This window comes from Lissotriton helveticus, chromosome 2_1 (assembly GCF_964261635.1).
Source record: "Lissotriton helveticus chromosome 2_1, aLisHel1.1, whole genome shotgun sequence".
Taxonomy (NCBI): Eukaryota; Metazoa; Chordata; class Amphibia; order Caudata; family Salamandridae; genus Lissotriton; species Lissotriton helveticus.
In genome coordinates this window covers 895631945-895653965 of record NC_136059.1, presented here as the reverse complement: position 1 = coordinate 895653965, position 22021 = coordinate 895631945, and the positions used below count along the sequence as shown (strand labels likewise).

At 43.3% G+C, this 22021-nt stretch overlaps 1 protein-coding gene across 1 annotated transcript in view; it reads right to left on the bottom strand.

Moving 5' to 3' along the window:
* Positions 1-22021, bottom strand: part of ROR2 (receptor tyrosine kinase like orphan receptor 2) — a 361950-nt gene that overhangs the window by 29594 nt on the left and 310335 nt on the right. The window contains exon 5 of the mRNA XM_078675620.1: positions 4306-4433. Coding sequence (XP_078531746.1) covers positions 4306-4433 — 128 coding nt within the window. The remainder of the gene's footprint in view (positions 1-4305; positions 4434-22021) is intronic.

Below are 22021 nucleotides of genomic sequence, written 5' to 3'. Positions count from 1 at the left end.
ACTAATTAGGATAGTTTACATACATTCAAGTATCCACACTTCGGAATAGACGGCGCTATTCACACTAAGGATAATATTCAATTGTCAGTAGAGTAACCTTACCCCACCCTTCAAGCAAGTATAATTATGAACTCGCTTTGCTCTGAACCCACCGCGAAGTGAAAGTTCTAAGAGTTCCACTTGAACATAAAATACAATTCAAACTCGCACTTTTACACGGAAAATTCCCTAAATTCAAACACACACGAAATCCGTACAGGACTCTCACCTGTTTATAGAAATCATGCACCGTTAGCAAAATAACGACGTTATCCGTACAGGGCTCTCACCTGTTTATAGATATGAAACATGTACCCGTACAGGACTCTAACCTGTTTATAGATAATCATGCACCGACGTTAAATTTTACCCTTCACTCAAGCTCGGATATAACTAATACTCTCATCACAGTGAGTTTTATGGAAGGCGCTTTGTCCCTATTCTCATGCTGCTTTGATTTCTTAGAAATTCCTCACTATACAAGATTCAGACCTAGCCCTAAAACTGTGCTGCTCGGCGACAACACTATGGTACACGGCGATACCTCTTGTGATACTCGGCGATATCACTACAAACGAACAGATGGCTTGCGTGACTAATTTCTCGCCACACAATCTATACCGGTATAGCTTACAGATAGGCACGAAAAACGAACTTAACGAGTGTTAAAACATTAATCCTATTTTCATACCATGACGCAATCCTTAGCAACCAACATGTTACCTTGGTTACCCCTTAGCAACCATCAATTTCTGCTACCAGATAATTGATCCAGCGGGCTATAGAAAATATATCATAAACTACGCTACCCAATTTCATAACCTATAAACAAAATTCTAAACTATACATGGACCCATTTATTAACCTGATATATTTTTGGGCCTACTGAATCAGGTGGTCAGAATAAATCTATATACACATTATCTACACACTATATACAATTTTATACATTTGCAGAAAGAATATTGTCATTAGAATAAAACCCAACCATTTAAACGACCACCATAGGCGACGTGATCTAGCTAATGGTAACCTATACTTCTAAATAACCAAGACCAGCTTGTTTGTCAAAAGTAAGATTTTATTTTCTAAATTATGGTATATAAGTTGTAAGTTTTATAAATGAAATTTATTAGCAATAAAGCAAGCATGATAGTAAGAAATATGGAAAAATACAATTTAAGCAATTGAATCAATTTTAAAGAAATTATATAAAGTTTAACATTTCTAAAACCTATTTCCCTAACTGAGCTAAATAGACAGAAATTAAAGTAAAGATCTTTGAGGATTCTTACGTGCTCCACGCAAAGTCCAGCAGCACATCACCCTCATCGGAAAGTCAGAAAGCAGCAGCCAGCCCAACCCTAAGGGCATGACTTTTTATACCTTTCTACGCTAACTAAACTAGCGAAGGAAAATTTTCAGAAATACTCGACGTCCCATTGGCTAAGAGTGACAAGTGACATGTCACCCGATTCTTAAAAAGTTCCACAAAATCATGTCTTACAAAGACCATTGTCTCTTCCACGTGAAGCCAGAGGCTTCCTGCGATTGCAACTTTGTTTTAAGTCATCCTCGCAGCTTCCATAGTCTTACAGTGCAACTTCCGCGGATGCCAAGTTAAGGACTGACAAAAAGTTCACTTTCGACCTTGGCCATGTCCGACAGAATGATGTCAGCTCATCAGTTTTTGCTTTGTGAATGCAGCTTCAATAAACGTTTTAATTCAGAATGGGCGTCTCGTGACTTTCTGCAGAATTATAGGTCAGCTTTTATTTTGCGGCTCAAATAGCTAGGCCTCAAAAGCAGGCAACTTATGATTTCTAGTATAAAACAAACACAAGAAAAGTATTAATGTAAGAAATAAAGTATATTCTGTATCCACCCCATGGTTTACTAATTAATTAACCCACCCGATTAATCAAATGTTACCTAGCCATTGCAAACAAATAAAGCAGCGTTTATATTTACCAGTCTCCGTTTTTCTATGAGACCCATATGCACCTAGAATAGTAGAAATGACATCACACAGACAAGAATAAGCAAAACAAGCACATGCTTATTTTAAATATGCAGCAGTTAGTAATGACAAAAACGAAAACAATAAATTATTTTATTATTTTGCACGAACAAAAAGATGCAACATTTATGCACGTTTATGAGCACACATGTTAGTCCCCCCACGTGTAAAGTTTAATCTAGGTTGTATTAGCACGACATATCACAAATCATTAATAATTTTATTCATGTTATGGAAATGTGACTTTGCGAGTTTAAACAAAATTTTGTTTTCTATCTCGCTCCATCAAGGGCAATGCACCTCCGCCTTAGCGGAGGAGCCGTCACTGCCTTATAGTCCAAAACATTTCAGTATAATGCCCAGACTTGGTGGACTTTTTTGTCAATTACCCTAATCACAATTTAGTATGGATGTTGACAAGATAAGACATATATTTTTACAAGCCTGTAAATAACATATTGGTGGGAGGTAATGGTTTGCAGGATAATGATTAAGATAGGCGTTTTGTGGCCAATTAGCATCTTTTGCAAGGCTTAAAACCACAGAGGTTATCCCATGTTTGGACAGAAGGTAAGCAATCTAGGAATCACTATTGTTGATAGCCCCTTATCACGACCTCATCTTGTGCTAAATCTGCAGAATTTCAGAGCAATAAAGACACTTTATCACAAGAATACAAAGCCCCCAGTGGCTAAATCCATACCAGATTTTTAAGTTAGTCATTCACTGTTTAAATGAACCTCTTCAATATGCATTTTGAAAAAAGTGGAACTCCATTTCTAAAAATGTTGGCCTACTTCTGGTGTTGGCCTGCTCCTGGTGTTGGCCTGATCCTGGTGTTATTTCCTCGGCTGATGCCCAAACAGGCTAGGCTGCCTTGCACAATGCAGCTTCACACCATGGTGCAGAAGTGGGTATGCACTGACTAGCACAAGATTTGTACTGCAGACCAATCCTTCCAGTACAAATTCGTTTGCACAGACACTCGAAAGGTTCAGACACTTTGGATGTGTGCTGTGCAGTGCAGTGCAGTGCAGCTTGGTTTCGAAAAATGAATATGTTTCTGTTTGCGTGCACCCGCATCGAGTAGGCTTTCGTTTTTGATGATAATCCCAGTCTGGTTGTCTTACTAGATGCGGCTTTGTGTAAGAAACCTATGAGTGTTTGTGCTTCTCCGCCACAGTAATGCCCCATTCTTGCAAACCATTTTTTGCACTGAAAAAAGTTCACCTTTCCAGTGCCAAACAGTTTTTGCACTGGATAGTAATTAGTATCCACGAATTCGCTTTGCTTCACTTTACTCTAGCTGCAGTGCAAAGACTTGGTAATTCTGAGCATGCAAACGTATCTTGTATGGATAGATAATATTTCACGATATGGGCCCTCTTGGACAGAAGTTGGACACCTATGGTGTACGCTTTCACGATGCTGGATGAACTTCTATCAATGTGCTGAGATGTAAGGTTTGGAAGCATTCTATCAATAGTCCTGTTTGATTGATTCCTATATCTACAGCATTGCAAACCGTTCAAGAGTAGGTGTGAATATTAATTAGTAGATATAAGCTTGAACCCAAGATATCACCAGATCAAGCGAGATCCGTTTAATCACATACCGCGGTTGTCAATTCAAACAACTATCAGAGTTTCCAATGTAATCACCACAATTCAGTGCCTTGAAAACGGTTCCTTAAAAGTTTGCAGGCAGCGACAAACGAACAAATAGTTTCCAGATATGATTTGGAGACATAGCGCGGACAATCTATGATATTCACTCTCTGTAAGTACTTTGCCAGATTCTAGACTTTTTTAATGATCACTGGTCGGACAAAATACATTCACTTTTCGCATGTTCTACAGAACAGTTTTCAGATGCGTACCAGTAGAGGGCAGCATGTACCAACACATGGGGTTTGGTGGCACTTTGATAAGCTGCTTTTATAAAAGCAGTTTATTAGGGCGTTTTCTGCCACTATAACCTATATATGTTCATTGCTGTCTCTTTCAAAGTTGGTATCAGTTTACAAGACTGTCATAGTGTGCTCCTGTAAGGTCTTACAAGATGCATATAGTTGAAGCTGATCAAAATACTAAAAAGACTAATAAAAGACGTAAGGTAAGAGGTGACAGTGCTAGGCCACTTACAATACATGGCATCGGTTCCAAACGACAGAGTAATCAAATGCACACAATATGACAAAGGAGTGACAGGCTGCTGTCCCTGCCAGAGAACAATGGAGGTTCTACCTGTTATTCGATTCTCAATTTCCCCTTGCATTTGGAGAGAGTCCACGTAAATAGTCCGGTTGCCGATGAATCGTGCACAGGCAATTCCTCGGTACGGCTGACAAAAGCCGTCTTCTTGATCGTCTTCCCTGGAAGAAAAGAACAACAAGTCCCAAATTATTACAGTGCGCAGGCTTGCAGACGTCCAATCCTTTCCCCTAGTGGCTCGTAGGTTTTCCATGCCCAGTTTAGACTGTTTTAAGATTCAACATAAACCATAACTTTCACTTCTAGGAAGCTGACGTGCTTCGCCTCCCCCAGGGGCCTTAACCGAGAGCCCCTTTGCAATACATTAGGTATAGATTGATTGGAATGGCATCTGGACCCGTTGCACGTCACAGAAACCCTTCATACCCCCCTCCCCCTTTCAGCCCAAAGCCCATGAATATTTGTGAGCAATTAGAGACTCTCTTATCAGATTCTGCAGGGGAGGCTCATCGTTTGCCTTACACCACCGAGTCAGCAAACCAGCCCCAGTCAAACAAAAGATTAGACATAGGACCACTTAGTTTGGGCCTCATTCCCAAAACTGTTCTGTGAGCAGTTGTCCTACTCCTGTCTTAGTCTTACATTACTCCTCAAGTTTGAGGACTAATTTACAGAGCGTGTTCTGGGCAGTTGTGTCTTAATCTTGGTGGTGTGACTTTCTCAGGGCGATTCTTAAATAAAAGTGGGACATTTACTCCCACAAGTGTTCACATAGGCCAGTGTTGTAGTAAATTTCCAACTTTGTTTGGCAATCGCAAAGAAACTTAGGATGGGAAGCTGTGGCAGTCACTGATTCCCAGAAACAGTTCGGAAATTCCAAGTTATTCACAAATGTACATTTACATGGTGTATCTCTACATATACCAAAACCCTCATAACAAAGCAACTGTGCAGACATGTTTTACCTGTAGGGAATCACCTTCCTGTGCACTTTATTTTATTGTCCAAATATACATTTACTTCTACCTAACGGAGTATATGTATGAACATTTTGATGGGGGATGCTGTCTGTAAAAGTATTAAAATACCTATAAACTTGCAGATTTATTGGTATTCGCCAACATTGGCAGAAAATCCATCTCCCCGCCCCACCCCCCTTCCCCCGCCCAAGAAACACCCACTTCCTGTGTCCCTGAAGCTTATTTAATTCCAGGTTAAATTACTGCAAAGTGGTGCAATGTTTACCAAAGAAAATCCCTGTGTGAGTGTAAATCCACGTTTTGTGAATACATAGTGTGAATTTGCAGTCATGGATCATGCCATGTGAGATTCTGCATCTTCTTCCTGCCTTTGGTTTGAAGTACTTCTACATTTTTCAACCCCAAGTAAACATATTTAAATCGTTATCAGTTTCCAGAGATGCCAGCCTGTGATGCATCAGCCTTAGTTCATATTTCTACCAAATCTCAGTGAGCCACGCCCCCTGCAATAAAGTCTGTCCATTTCTTATATTGTCCTCCCTTCACCTCAGCACCACAATCTTGTCCAAAAATACTTAATCGTCTCTAACCAGCTTCAAACTAGCCCCAGCCAAACATTCCTGTGTTCCAAAGCCGCTGAAATTCTGCACCTCTGCTGCACAAAAAGTGGCCCCTTCGCTAAATCAAAAAATACATTCAGATTTGGTCCTGTATTACCGTCTTGATTAAAATGTGGGTATTAGTAAGTGATTGGACGCCTGGCCTAATTAATCAATACTATATATTGTGGGGGGTTTTTAACTCAGAGATGCTCCTTTCTAGGGCTGAGCGTGCTGAAAGAGGCCATGGAAGTCCACCACTGGGCTGAGGACAAGGGCCCACTTTTAGGGGTGCATGGTCATGGGGGATCATCTGCTAAGTAGACTGGCAGCCTTTAGGCAACACAACCAGTTTTCTTGCAGGCAGTCTTCTAGGAGACAGTCGGACTGAATTGTTACCTGCTCCATACACAGAGCTTAATTTGAGGCAGAGGTTTCCAGTGCTCAGCAGCGACACTTAATCGTCAACACCAGCTCTTTTATCTCGAACTCGACCCAAAGTCGATTGGAGTGCTTTTCATGAGCACAAGTTAAGGACACATTCATTTTCCGTAGGCTCGGGGAGATTCAGTGATTAAGCCGAGACTCAAACCTGGTTCCCCGGCTCCAAAGTCAGCAGCTCTGGCTGTTATGCCACATCCTCACCCAACTTGTAGGGTTTCATGGTTAGTAGTTGGTTCTGTTATAGGCGCTGCGAATCGGAGCAATAGGCTGGTGCAAGCTGCCTCCTGACAAGAGCCCCAGCACTTATTTTATTCACAAATTAATCACTGCAATAGGGGACCGGAAGGAACACATTTTCCTGGGCTGCCTGAGGCCCTAGTCCATCACTGTGCCTGGCTGTTTTGCATCTCAATTAACCCCTAATGTTACCTTCTCCACAGAGGGAGCATGAGAACAACCGTGAGTAAAGAGTGGCGGGAAGCGTGAGTAAGCATGCAGTCTATACAGCTCAACCTCTCTGCCAAAGAACCTAAAAACAGCACGCATGCATTTCAGGGGAACACGAGCTCTAAAAAAGCAGGGGGTTGAAGTCAGAGGCCTCGACCTTTCGCTCAAGCATGGCAGACACTAGTTATTTCTGCCAAGAACTTATTATACGGAGTTCCAATAAGCACAGAACATGTGTTCTCAATATCTGCGCTCTGCCTGGTAGGGCTATTACACTAAACTGCATTAAATTATACTGGCTATTACTTTAGATGGAACATAATGATCTGGGGTCTGGACTAAATTAGACAGCGTTTCATTACAGCAAGATGCTTCTATATAGCATGTCCCTTTTAAAGTCCAAATAGCATGCGTGGCACCGTACTCCTATAATGAGAGGAGTAAGCTGAGCCGCACTTCCAGGAAGGCTGTGCAAGGATGTGACGTGTTTTGAGGCCCTCCAGTGATACAGCTGGGTCTGCACCATTGAGAACACGCATACAGAAGTGGCAGCTCAGACATATGTTTCGAGGACGTAAAGAGCATTCTGTCCGCCCCCAGCCACCCGTTCATGCGGGGAGCATCCTTTACAACGCGGATGTTACACCGCAGTTCCCTTACGACGCAACTTTTACAACGCAAGTTGTAACAACGAATTGCGCTGGGGGGCGCTCCAGGATAGTAAATAGTTTAATTTACTATCCAACTCCTTCCCTACTATCCATGGGGACTGGAGTTGGAATAGTAAATTAAACTATTCACTATCCAGCCCCCAACAACGCAAGTCGTGGTAACGACTTGCGTTGTAAAACATGCGTCGTAAAGTACTGCGATGTAAAACATCACGTTGTAACGGCGTACATCCGATCATGCACGTACCGGATTCATAGGTCAACAATTCTGCCAGAATGACTGCTCCCGAGATAGGTAATATGCATCCCTTATAATGACGTGGTTTTCTACATTTTGAAGAGACGTTTGTCCAATGCTGGGTGTGTCCATAGTGACTTTTCCGCCCGCCTGCCTGCCTTCCTGCCAGTTTCTTTATTAGAAATCCACAACCCATTCCATCAACTTTTTACATTCCTGAGTAAAATTTCAGGAGTAGACTGACTGCAGAACGTTGTTTGTACATTTGTACAGAGAGGGCGTAGCTTGGTGGTGGTTGCAATCAACCTAAAACAGGCTTCTAAAGCTGTGACTTTGTACTGCAAGGAAGAGACAGCAAATCTAGATGTGGTCTGTTGTTGTAAGATGTTGGTACCGAATTTACATAACCTCTTTGCAAAAACATCTATCTGAGCACCCAGAGCCTGATTCACAAAGGTAAACTTACATTTTGGTGTAAGTTTACATCTTTTGGGGTATTTATTATTCACAAACTATGAGTTATAGAAAGTTTATGAGTTCGGACCCTCTGCAGTCGCACATAATATAATAGGACAGGCGTATCTTTTTATGTGTTCTCTGCCCCACCTGCGGAGTCTCCACAGTCGTAAACTTACTATTAATTTGTAGTTTGTGAATACACACGAAATGCAAGCTTACACAAAACTGTAATCTGTGAATCTAGTCACGCTGTTTCTAAGCATAGTTGAGCCTAAAAGTTGCCAGTGGTGCCCACTGCGGAGGGCATCACTGAGGCTCCATACTTATGCCTGCTGAGGGGTGCCCAGTGCCTCCTGCCTATAATCAAGTTAAGATAAAGAAGACTTACCGAAGACCCGCACACCGCCAAAGCCAACCTCCACAGAGGAATGAAGGTCGTCTCCGAATGGATGAAGAACAGCAGGCTGAAGCTGAATTCAGGCAAAACGGAGGTCCTCATCCTTGACCCCACCCCCTCAGCCTGGGACGAATCCTTGTGGCCAACATCGCTAGGAACAGCCCCAGAACCCACCGACCACGCACGCAACCTGGGGGTCATCTTCGACTCCGCCCTCTCCATAACCAAGCAGGTCAACGCCGCCTCCGCTTCCTGCTTCAACACCCTCCGAAGGCTCCGCAGGATCTTCAAATGGATCTCCTCCGACACGAGAAAAACCGTCACCAAGGCCCTTGTCACCAGCAGGCTGGACTACGGGAAAGCCCTCTACGCAGGAACAACAACCAAGCTCCTGAGATGGCTGCAACGCATCCAGAACGCCTTGGCATGACTGATCCTCGACGTCCCCCGACGCAGCCACATCACACCCCACCTGAGAAGCCTGCATTGGCTCCCCGTCAACAACAGGATCACCTTCAAACTCCTCATCCACGCACACAAAGCCCTATACAACGCCGGACCAGCATACCTCAACAACCGACTCAGCTTCTACACCCCCACCCGCAGCCTCCGCTCTGCCAACCTCGCCCTCGCAACGGTTCCACGCTTCCTTAAACCCACCGCCGGCGGTAGACCCTTCTCCTACCTCGCCACCAAGACCTGGAACACTCTCCCTACCAGCCTACGACAGACCCAGGACCTGTTGGCCTTCAGAAGACTTCTCAAGACCTGGCTTTTCGTTCAGTAGCACCCTCCCCCTCCACCCCCAGCGCCTTGAGACCCTCATGGGTATGTAGCGCGCTTTACAAATGTAATGATTGATTGATTGATTGATAGCTTATGTTGGGAAAAGTCACAACCCCCAAGCCATGTTATTTTGGTTTAGGTCCATTTTTACATTGTCCGCAGCCAACTCACAAAGCTGTAGAAGATGTAGAACAGGGCTTTTTAACTTTTTGACTTCTGTGGACCCACGCTGAATCATTACTAGGTTCATGGGACCCCAATGGGTCGCTATTGAAAGCCAGGAACTTCCAGCCTAAGCAATTTCAATGTTTTTGACTTCAAAACAATACCCAACAAGAATTTGCAATGCAATCGGTCTAGCCTTTGGGAACGGATATGTATTTAGCAGGACACATTAGCCTGGGTGCTGAAACATCTACTGTTCTTAAACATGGAGGTACAGTAATCCATAACCCGTGTGGCATTCCTGGTATGGGAACACACTGAGAGAAATATTGCCTTTCAGTGGGAAATGGTATGGTGCAAAGCTCTGTTTTTAATATAAAATCAGGGCCTTCAGTGGTCATACTACTGAAAATACAAGATTTGAAAAGAAATGTATTGTCTACGGGTGCTTATGGAAGACAATTTCTATGGACTGGAATCTAGAGAATGCTAAAGTGATTCTAGTATTTTACTGACCTCTGCAGGTCGTTTTCTTTCAAGAAAGTTACATTGAGGCAGTTGCGAGAAAAATAAAAAAAAGTAAGTCCCTCAGCAGACAGCAATTCTGGTATTTTACTGACCTCTACAGGTCGTTTTCTATCAAGACAGTTAAATAGAGGCAGTTGAACAAGCAGAAAGCAATTCTGGTATTTTACTGACCTCTACTGGTCGTTTTCTATCAAGACAGTTAAATAGAGGCAGTTGAACAGAAAAAAAAGTCCCTTCGCGGAAGCAGACAAGTCCTAGGGCTGATCTCCAGAGCCCACAAAGTACATGCATATATAAGTATATACTAAAGTATATACAAAAGGTCTCGAATGCTCGACCTAAAAAACATAGAAACAAGTATACTCCAAACAAATACTCAAATACTGAAATATTTTGTGTCATTCACAATCAAATATAGAAAGGTTTTCAATTTTGCTTCTTTATTTGTATATATTTTATTAGTTTTAATTGATTCAATTTAATATTATTTAATGTTGTATATCAGTGGTGAATCCCCAGGAAACCTTGGACCACAGATCAGAACCATTGATTTGGAAGCAGGGCAGCTTGCATTATCTGCTTAGAGCCGTACAGAGTGCGCTGTGCATTGATGCTGCAGCGAGTACCTTATAGAAATGCATACAAAGTTTCAACTTGGAACACTAAATGTGTCAAAAGTTCAAAAGTATTGTTCTGGACAGGAAATCCTCTTCGACTGGCTGCTGCTGAGAGCAGTAGGCCAGCACCCCCTCCTTGGGGCTGTGCAGTGGCCTTGACACAGTCACGGCCTGGCTGCAACGAGGGATGCAAAGGATTCAGCAGGTTGCGCTCAGCCGTTGCCAAGAGGGAATCGCTTCTAGAAGATTCCAGTCTGGTGGCATATACATGCCAAATGACTGCCACAGAGAAGTCTGAAGGGCTCTCACGAATCTACAGAAAGGCGATGGGCCATTGATAGCAAAGAGTAATGAAATTCAATGCCACGCCAAAGTCACTGGGCAAGGAAGTGCCTGCCATAGTCCATAGGCTTCCGACCCACTCAACTCTCACTCTGAGTCCGAATTGTATGGAGTAGTATGGCTATCTGTCTGCCTAAAGTGCTTTGTCTCTTTTGCCCTACTGCATTCTATATCATGTGAAAGTCTACTCTCCTTTTCACAGCTTGCCACTGAGTCTCTGTTATTTCTTTGCAAGCTGAACTCCCCCCCTTCAAATGTTTCCATAAAGGTCCTTCCTAAGCTTTCCTCATTCTGCTTCACAGGATCAGTGCTGTATTTCAAAGGAGAGAGCGATCAGGGTGTGATGTGGCTGTAAGTTCTTTTCTCTCTCCAAAATGTACCATTAATAAAATGAAAATAAGAAAAATCTTCTGTAACTTAAATTAGTACTCTTGAATGTGCATTATGGCATAATTCCAAGTTGCAGCAGCGCTAAAATTACAGAGTCTGCAATCACCTGAGCAGTAATTACAGCCGTGAACCATGCATTGGTAAATAACATTAGAACCGAGTTTTACAAGATCAGTAAGCATTGGCAAAGCCAATAGTTCTCACCAATGTAAAAGCTATTGACTTTGCCAAAGTCTTTTAGCAATATTGTACTGCTGCATGGGTAAAAGTACAAGTCAGTGCTGGTTGTATCATAGTGCTTTATTTTCTTATGCAGGTGGGCTTCACGTGCAACTCGAGGGAGGGTAGAAATGGTAAAAAAAAACACTATGAGTAGGCAGTTAGGGCATTGTCGTAGTGCTTTTTTTCGTATGATGGGTGGGAGGAGGACAACAAAGAGGAAAGAAGCAACACAGATTATGGTGGGGGTTTGGAAGGGTAAGAAGCAACATGGATACATGTGTTGAGAAGGACCAACATGGACAATGGGTGGGGAATGGGAGGAAAACATGTAACACAGACAGGAAGTATAAAAAATAGTACCTGAATCACAGCGAGCAATGGATGGACAGAGGAAGGTTGCTAATCAAAGTAAATCAATCAGTAATTGGTCCATGCTCAAATCTACAGAACAGGACGGGACACAGTCAAGTGCTGGCCAATTAGGAAGCAGCAAATAAGAGTGGCAATGAATCCAACCAACGGTAAGCAATGGTTGGGCCCCTCAGCCCTTTATAGTACACATTTTGTCTCGCAATGACTGTGCATGTGCTGTCGGCATGCTAGACCTAAATAGATTCCCATTATGGGCTAAATTGTAGGTCGTTTTCTGTTCCTTTACACGTTCTGCTTGGACCATATGGTAAATGGAAGCAGGAGAAATCATTGGGCGTCCGGTGGTCATGGGCGGGGAGGGCGTCTATGGCTTGTGTCAGGCAAGGAAAAACATTCGCCGTGTATTAGGTGGGGTTGGTCATCTGGGTTGCGCTTATGACTACAGCGGGTGCCTCGACCTGCACCAGATTTTAGTGGATGAGCTTCCTTTCAATAATATCCGGCCCGGTGTTCCTCAAATTGAGCTTGGACCGGGATATCACTCTGCCAGACTTGAAGTCCACAATTGTTCGTCATTTTTTTGTCTGCCAGTTTTGGTGAAAGAGGGTGGATTTTGAATTGAGTGAGAAGGGGATGCTTTTGTACTTTAGAGTGGCTATTTAACAGCACCCGTTCCCTCCATCCCACTCAGTAATTACCTAGAGGTATTTAGGAAATGGTGACTAAGTCTTGAGGGAACTTTGCCCCTTGAACTCCTGTGATACAGCTGGATATTTAGAACGCCACATGTTAAACCCTTGCCTTCCCCCTTGTGCTTCACTCTGAGAAATACTCCAACTCAATAAAGGATCATCAGAGGATAAAGGGAACTGGCAGCGCCAGCCCTTGGACTTCACAACTTATTTTACCGGTGCTGAGGGGCCACTGGGAGCGGCAGCACCACTAAATGTATTCGGTGACAAATGAAATGCAAATTGAACACAAATGAAATTCCTCCTTTCAACTGCATTAGTTCCCTTCCTTCTACAATGCCAGAAGCATCCTGGGAAGTGAAAACAAACCCTTACCGAATATCCCTGCAGAACAGCAACATTTCGAGCGTCTGAAAATCTGTTACATGATTGTTATTCATTGCTCGGTTTATTGTTTTATTCTGTCAGTAAAGCCTACAATACGTTACTTTACAATGCAATATGTTACTTTGCAAATGCAATAGAAATTACATTTTTTAAACTTGAAAGCAAAGTTATTTGTGGGTAACATTAGATAGCCCCTTTATGTCAGCTGTAATACTTCCTTTCAACATATAACTAAAAATATAATTCTGTGCATTTAAAATAACTTAATAAAAGAAGACTTTTTAATTATGATAACTATTACACTATGAACAACAAAACTAAATATGTTGAGAATTGAAATGCTGAAGAGGATGTGTTGCTAATTATTTGCTTAATAGTACAGGTCAAGATCAGACATTGGTAATCAGTTCTGAAATAGTGTACATTTCCTTTCGAGTGACATGCAGTGAAGTAGAAAAAGTTCGATTTCTACTTTGGGCAAATGATCTTGTCCATTTCTGGAATGACAGCCTAATTTGAAGCATGCCAGATGCTTGACAAAGCTTAGTCCATGGAGAGGGCCCAACATTCCAGGTAAGAGGAAGATAAACCTCACTGATGGGACACTTCTTTGGGAAAATTGTACACCATACCTGGAATCAGTGTTCAAAAGCGTGTTATATATCACAATACAGACAAGAATAGTGAAGGACATGAGTATTAGAACACTGGAAAGTTGGAAGCTCTATTGAAGACATTGGAGTGGTTCAGCCCCTATAATTCGCTGGTAGAGACCCCTGTTCAAACATGATAAAAACTCCAAATAAACAAGATTTTTTGTTACCCCTATATACTTGACTGGTGAAATCTCCCTTACTGTTATATCCATTTCTGTGGAGCAAGTATCCATAAGGATAAAGAAGGATTTGAGAAATACGGAAGAAAGATATCAAGATGCGGCACGGTTTGCCCCAGAAATCATATCAAGAGAGCTGGAAGTCATTTAAGTTGCAATGTCTAGAAGAGAGAAGGGACTGATGAGATCTATACTTTACGGTACTCAGGAATTAACATCCTAGAGGTTAGGGTTTAAAATGCTAACACTTGCAGCATCAGCAGATTAGAAAGTGCTAGCCAGTGGGAGCCTACAGGGGGTGATAGAGACAGTTACTGTCGGAAATTAGTCCCTCGTATAGTTCATTGCAAGCACTGATTGAAGACAAACATAATAAGGTAAAAAAAGTACCACTTCATAATGCATCAGAAGTGATGGGCCAAAATAAACAGCAGCATTTGAAAAGATATTGTACACACACAAAACGGGATAATCCTAGTGTGAGAACAAAACAAGAGCTTGAGCCTACGGTGTTCCAAAAATAATTTGTATGGACTTGATGTGTCTTATCTGTCCTTGATGACACTGTATTTATAACTGATCTAGAATGTGAAATGTATAAAGCGAAGTGTGCCATTTGATTCGTCTCTTGTACAAACAAGGATGCAAAACAGATCCACACTATAAAAGACCTTTTTGCAAAAAGGAAGATATTTTCTCCATTTTGCATGGAACATATCAATGCATACTGAAATAGCCTCAAGATGGAACAGCATTGCATACTGAAACTGATAAATTCGTTGAAATGATCAACAAAGCAGATGAGGACTCCCAAAGAGGGTGGGTGGCATTTTATTGTTTTTTACTGTAAGTGTTGTTTCTCTGTTTTATTTACCTGGGCAACTCCCCGGTCCACCGCGGCTGCCATAGGGGCTGTTTGTTGTGGAGAGAGGCTGCCTTTAGCGCCGCATTTCGCCAGCAGCGGCGGCCATATTGGGGCGGCTGGCTGTTGGCGCTCTAGCAATCCAGGTGGGGGCATAAAGAGGAAGCAGGGCACGGGAGCACCGCTGGCACGCCGAAGGCAAGTCGAAGGCAAGCCCATCTGCGCCTGTCCGCGTCTGGATGCTGCCGGCTGCTAGGAAGTGCCGCTCGTTTTGCCCTGACAGGATGCCCTTAATCAGGTACTCGAGAGAGCAACTGTTAGGAATGGAGGAGAGAGGTGAGAGGGGTATGTCAGTTGCCCTTGAAGGCCACTGCATGGGCTGTGGGTGGGCATGGGACGGTGTAAGGACCACAAACATTCTACAAACCCTCCAGCCACGTAGAGAACAGCGGGTGAACCAGTCAATGAGGGGGCAACCTCAGTCTTGCAACCAATAACCGGTAGGCTCTTTCCAGGGGCTATGTATCAACGCCAGGTCAATCTCTAAATATGCGGGGGAGTTATGGGACCTTCTGGAGGAAGAAAAAACAGACTTATATCCGCGGACTGAAACCTGGCTTCACAGCCACTCTACTCCGGTGCTAGCAGTTGTCTTCCCTGAAGACTATACGGTGACATGTCTAGACAGGATAGCGAAGCGGGGAGGTGGGCTGGCAGTAGCAACCCGGGCCCCCCCACCACTTAAAAGTACTAGACACAGTTCTAACCTCATATATAGAGCTTATGGTGTTTCAGATAGAGTCTTTGAAAGGGTGGAGGGGAGCGGTAGTGTACCATCCTCCGGGAGAGAATAAGCAATTGTTTTACTCTACTCTGTTGGAAACACTCGCCCCTTATATATTACAATCAGATCACTTTGTGTTAACAGGAGACTTCAACCACCATCTTGAAGACACCTCGAACTCAGACTCCAACTACCTTTTGTCTGCAATGGAATCATTGGGGCTTTTTCCCAGAGTGAGCGAGCCTACTCACATCGCAGGCCACACACTGGATTCCATATTCTCAAACGATCCTTTTCTCTCCGTAAATTCACCTCAGGAGCTTACATGGACCGAACATTGTGCTTTAAGATTCTCTTTCAGCCAGCCAGATGGTGCAATGAAGCCCTTAGTTAAGGAAGGTTTTCAAAGGTCGTGGAGGAAAGTCCCGCCGGAAGCCTTTGATACGCCCTTTTCACCCCCTTTTTTGGAGGGGGAACTTGACAGCAACAGGGCCTTGGAAAGATGGGAAGGAGCGGTCGGGAAGGCACTGGACAGGATCGCCCCGCTGAAAGTAATAAGAGTAAAAGGGAAACGGGCGCCTGTGCCTTGGTACTCGGAAGAGCTTAAAGAGGTGAGGGGTAGGTGCAGAGGCCTGGAAAGAAGGTGGAGAAAAACCAAAGGTCTCAATGACAAGTCAGCTTATGTTGTGGCACACAGAGCCTATATAGGCCAATGTAAAATGGCTAAAAGGGAACATCTGAGTCGGCGGATAAGGGAAGCTAAGAATTCGTCACTGGAACTTTTTAAGATATTAAAAGAGTTCACCAACCCTATAGTGAGTAGGGTGGCGGCCCCCACACCCAACAACTCTGTGATAATTTGGCCACACACTTTAGAGAAACGATAGACAACATATACAACTTGCTGGGAGGAGGAGAGACCCCTAGGATGCTTACTCCACAGACAAGAGATGCTTCACTACCGAAAATTGACTCATTCGTCACCATCACTATGGAACAAGTAGAGGAGGCACTTGCAGCAACAAAGTCAGGATCAGAGTCAGACTGCGCCCCACCTTTCATTATGGCAGATTTAGCAACGGCCTTAGCTGCTTCACTCTCGTCAGTTTGCAACATTTCCCTGGATACTGCTACCTTCCAGAACAAGCGGAAGAGAGCATCGATTTACACCTCTTTTAAAGAAAACGTCTACAGACCAAGCAGAGATGAAAAATTATAGGCACAAAGCCCTACAGAACGCCGGACCAGCATACCTCAATGACCGACTCAGCTTCTACACCCCCACCCGCAGCCTCCGCTCTGCCAACCTCGCCCTCGCAACGGTTCCACGCTTCCTAAAAACCACCGCCGGCGGTAGATCCTTCTCCTACCTCGCCACTAAGACCTGGAACACTCTCCCTACCAGCCTACGACAGACCCAGGACCTGTTGGCCTTCAGAAGACTTCTCAAGACCTGGCTTTTCGATCAGTAGCAGCCCCCCCTGCTCCCCCAGCGCCTTGAGACCCTCATGGGTATGTAGCATGCTTTACAAATGTAATGATTGATTGATTGATTGATAGCTCGTGTTGGGAAAAGTCACGACCCCCAAGCCATGTTATTTTGGTTTAGGTCCATTTTTACATTGTCCGCAGCCAACTCACAAAGCTGTAGAAGATGTAGAACAGGGTTTTTTAACTTTTTGGCTTCTGTGGACCCACGCTGAATCATTACTAGGTTCATGGGACCCCAATGGGTCGCTATTGAAAGCCAGGAACTTCCAGCCTAAGCAATTTCAATGTTTTTGACCTCAAAACAATACCCAACAAGAATTTGCAATGCAATCGGTCTAGCCTTTGGGAACGGATATGTATTTAGCTTGCAGGACACATTAGCCTGGGTGCTGAAACTTCTACTGTTCTTTAACATGGAGGTACAGTAAGCCATAACCCGTGTGACATTCCTGGTATGGGAACACACTGAGAGAAATATTGCCTTTCAGTGGGAAATGGTATGGTGCAAAGCTCTGTTTTAAATATAAAATCAGGGCCTTCAGTGGTCATACCACTGAAAATACAAGATTTGAAAAGAAATGTATTGTCTACGGGTGCTTATGGAAGACAATTTCTATGGACTGGAATCTAGAGAATGCTGAAGTGATTCTAGTATTTTACTGACCTCTGCAGGTCGTTTTCTTTCAAGAAAGTTACATAGAGGCAGTTGCGAGAAAAATAAAAAATAAAAGTAAGTCCCTCAGCAGACAGCAATTCTGGTATTTTACTGACCTCTACAGGTCGTTTTCTATCAAGACAGTTAAATAGAGGCAGTTGAACAAGCAGAAAGCAATTCTGGTATTTTACTGACCTCTACTGGTCGTTTTCTATCAAGACAGTTAAATAGAGGCAGTTGAACAGAAAAAAAAGTCCCTTTGCGGAAGCAGACAAGTCCTAGGGCTGATCTCCAGAGCCCACAAAGAACATGCATATATAAGTATATACTAAAGTATATACAAGAGGTCTCAAATGCTCGACCTAAAAAACATAGAAACAAGTATACTCCAAACAAATACTCAAATACTGAAATATTTTGTGTCATTCACAATCAAATATAGAAAGGTTTTCAATTTTGCTTCTTTATTTGTATATGTTTTATTAGTTTTAATTGATTCATTTTAATATTATTTAATGTTGTATATCAGTGGTGAATCCCCAGGAAACCTTGGACCACAGATCAGAACCACTGATTTGGAAGCCGGGCAGCTTGCATTATCTGCTTAGAGCCGTACGGAGTGCGCTGTGCATTGATGCTGCAGCGAGTACCTTATAGAAATGCATACAAAGTTTCAACTTGGAACACTAAATGTGTCAAAAGTTCAAAAGCATTCTTCTGGACAGGAAATCCTCTTCGACTGGCTGTTGCTGAGAGCAGTAGGCCAGCACCCCCTCTTTGGGGTTGTGCAGTGGCCTTGACACAGTCACTGCCTGGCTGCAACAAGGGATGCAAAGGATTCAGCAGGTTGCGCTCAACCGTTGCCAATACGGAGTCGCTTCTAGAAGATTCCAGTCTGGTGGCATATACATGCCAAATGACTGCCACAGATAAGTCTGAAGGGCTCTCACGAATCTACAGAAAGGTGATGGGCCATTGATAGGAAAGAGTAATGAAATTCAATGCCACGCCCAAGTCACTGGGCAAGGAAGTGCCTGCCATAGTCCATAGGCTTCCGACCCACTCAACTCTCACTCTGAGTCCAAACTGTATGGAGTAGTATGGCTATCCGTCTGCCTAAAGTGCTATGTCTCTTTGCCCTATGGCATTCTATATCATCTGAAAGACTACTCTCCTTTTCACAGCTTGCCACTGAGTCTCTGTTATTTCTTTGCAAGCTGAACTCCCTCCCCCTTCAAATGCTTCCATAAAGGTCCTTCCTAAGCTTTCCTCATTCTGCTTCACAGGATCAGTGGTGTATGGCAAAGGAGAGAGCGATCAGGGTGTGATGTGGCTGTAAGTTATTTTCTCTCTCCAAAATGTACCATTAATAAAATGAAAATAAGAAAAATCTTCTGTAGCTTAAATTAGTACTCTTGAATGTGCATTTATGGCATAATTCCGAGTTGCAGCAGCGCTAAAATTACAGAGTCTGCAATCACCTGAGCAGTAATTACAGCCGTGAACCATGCAATGGTAAATAACATTAGAACCGAGTTTTACAAGATCAGTAAGCATTGGCAAAGCCAATAGTTCTCACCAATGTAAAAGCTATTGACTTTGCCAAAGTCTTTTAGCAATATTGTACTGCTGCATGGGTAAAAGTAGAAGTCAGTGCTGGTTGTGTCATAGTGCTTTATTTTCTTATGCAGGTGGGCATCACGTGCAACTCGAGGGAGGGTAGAAATGGTAAAAAAAAAAACACTATGAGGAAGCAGTTCGGGCAGTTCATAGTGCTTTTTTTTCGTATGATGGGTGAGAGGGGGACAACAGAGAGGAAAGAAGCAACACAGATTATGGTGGGGGTTTGGAAGGGTAAGAAGCAACATGGATACATGTGTTGAGAAGGACCAACATGGACAATGGGTGGGGAATGGGAGGAAAAAATGTAACACAGACAGGAAGCATAAAAAATAGTACCTGAATCACAGCGAGCAATGGGTGGACAGGGGAAGGTTGCTAATCAAAGTAAATCAATCAGTAATTGGTCCATACTCAATCTATAGAACAGGACGGGACACTGTCAAGTGCTGGCCAATTAGGAAGCAGCAAATAAGAGTGGCAATGAATCCAACCAACGTTAAGCAATGGTCGGGCCCCTCAGCCCTTTATAGTACACATTTTGTCTCGCAATGACTGTGCATGTGCTGTCGGCATGCTAGACCTAAATAGATTCCCATTGTGGGCTAAATTGTAGGTCGTTTTATGTTCCTTTACACGTTCTTCTTGGACCATATGGGAAATGAATGCAGGAGAAATCATTGGGCGTCCGGTGGTCATGGGCGGGAGGGCGCCTATGGCAGAGGAGGTACAAAAGGGGGTGGGGATGGACGGAGCATCTGAATCAATCAAACACCCACACCCAGTCAAAAGATCTGGGTTTAATCCATCACCATTCTTTAGCCCACTCTGCCACCCCAGTTCAGACATGGCTATATGCAAATCAGTCTGACCCTGTGCCTCATGGGAACAGTCCAGCCCGAACTGCCAAGCCATGCCTTCCCTGGACCGGAAACAAGCTTCCGAGGACCGGTTTCTGGCATTCCAGCCGTCTTCAGCCCGGCTTGCTTGAATCCAGTGGCAAAGTTAGCAAGGGACTCACGTCTGAGCGTACCCTGCCACACTTATGGTGGCCAAAAGCGGTACAAAAGGGGGTGGTGATGGACGGAGCATCTGAATCAATCCAACACCCACACCCAGTCAAAAGATCTGGCTTTAATCCATCACCATTCTTTATCCGTCCATCACAACCCCGTTTTGTACCGCTATGGCAGAGGAGGCTTGTGTCAGGCAAGGAAAAACATTTGCCGTGTATTAGGTGGGGTCGGTCATCTGGGTTGCGCTTATGACTACAGCTCATGCCTCGACCTGCACCAAATTTTAGTGGATGAGCTTCCTTTCCATAATATCCGGCCCGGTGTTCCTCAAATTGAGCTTGGACCGGGATATCACTCTGCCAGACTTGTAGTCCACAATTGTTCGCCATTTTTTGTCTGCCAGCTTTGGTGAAAGAGGGTGGAGTTTGAATTGAGTGAGAAGGGGATGCTTTTGTACTTTAGAGTGGCTATTTAACAGCACCCGTTCCCTCCATCCCACTCAGTAATTACCTCGGGGTATTTAGGAAATGGTGACAAAGTCTTGAGGGAACTTTGCCCCTTGAACTCCTGTGATACAGCTGAATATTTAGAACGCCACATGTTAAACCCTTGCCTTCCCCCTTGTGCTTCACTCTGAGAAATACTCCAACTCAATAAAGGATCATCAGAGGAAATATGGAACTGGCAGCGCCACCCCTTTGACTTCACAACTTACTTTACCGGTGCGGAGGGGCCACTGGGAGCGCCAGCACCACTAAATTTATTCGGTGACAAATGAAATGCAAATTGAACACAAATTAAATTCCTCCCTTCAACTGCATTAGTATGCATTCACTTCCCAGAAGCATCCTGGGAAGTGAAAACAAACCCTTACCGAATATCTCTGCAGAACAGCAACATTTCGAGCGTCTGAAAATCTGTTACATGATTGCAATTCATTGCTCGGTTTATTGTTTTATTCTGTCAGTAAAGCCCACAATAAGTTACTTTACAATGCAATATGTTACTTTACAAATGCAATAGAAATTACATTTTTTAAACTTGAAAGCAAAGTTATTTGTGGGTAACATTAGATAGCCCCTTTATGTCAGCTGTAATACTTCCTTTCAACATATAACTAAAAATATAATTGTTTGCATTTAAAATGACAATAAAAGAAGACATTTAAATTATGATAACTATTACACTATAAACAACAAAACTAAACATTTTGGGAATTGAAATGCTGAAGAGGATGTGTTGCTAATTATTTGCTTAATAGTACAGGTCAACACAAGACATTGGTAATCAGTTCAGAAATAGTGTACATTTCCTGTCGAGTGGCATGCAGTGAAGTAGAAAAGTCCTATTTCTACTTTGGGCAAATGATCTTGTACATTTCTGGAATGACAGCTAAATTTGAAGCATGCCAGATGCTTGACAAAGCTTAGTCCATGGAGAGGGCCCAACATTCCAGGCTCACTGATGGGACACTTCTTTGGGAACATTTTACACCATACCTGGAATCAGTGTTCAAAAGCGTGTTATATATCACAATACAGACAAGAATAGTGAAGGACAGGAGTATTAGAACACTGGAAAGTTGGAAGCTCTATTGAAGACATTGGAGTGGTTCAGCCCCTATAATTCGCTGGTAGAGACCCCTGTTCAAACATTATAAAAACTCCAAATAAACAAGATTTGTTGTTACCCCTATATACTTGACTGGTGAAATCTCCCTTACTGTTATATCCATTTCTGTGGAGCAAGT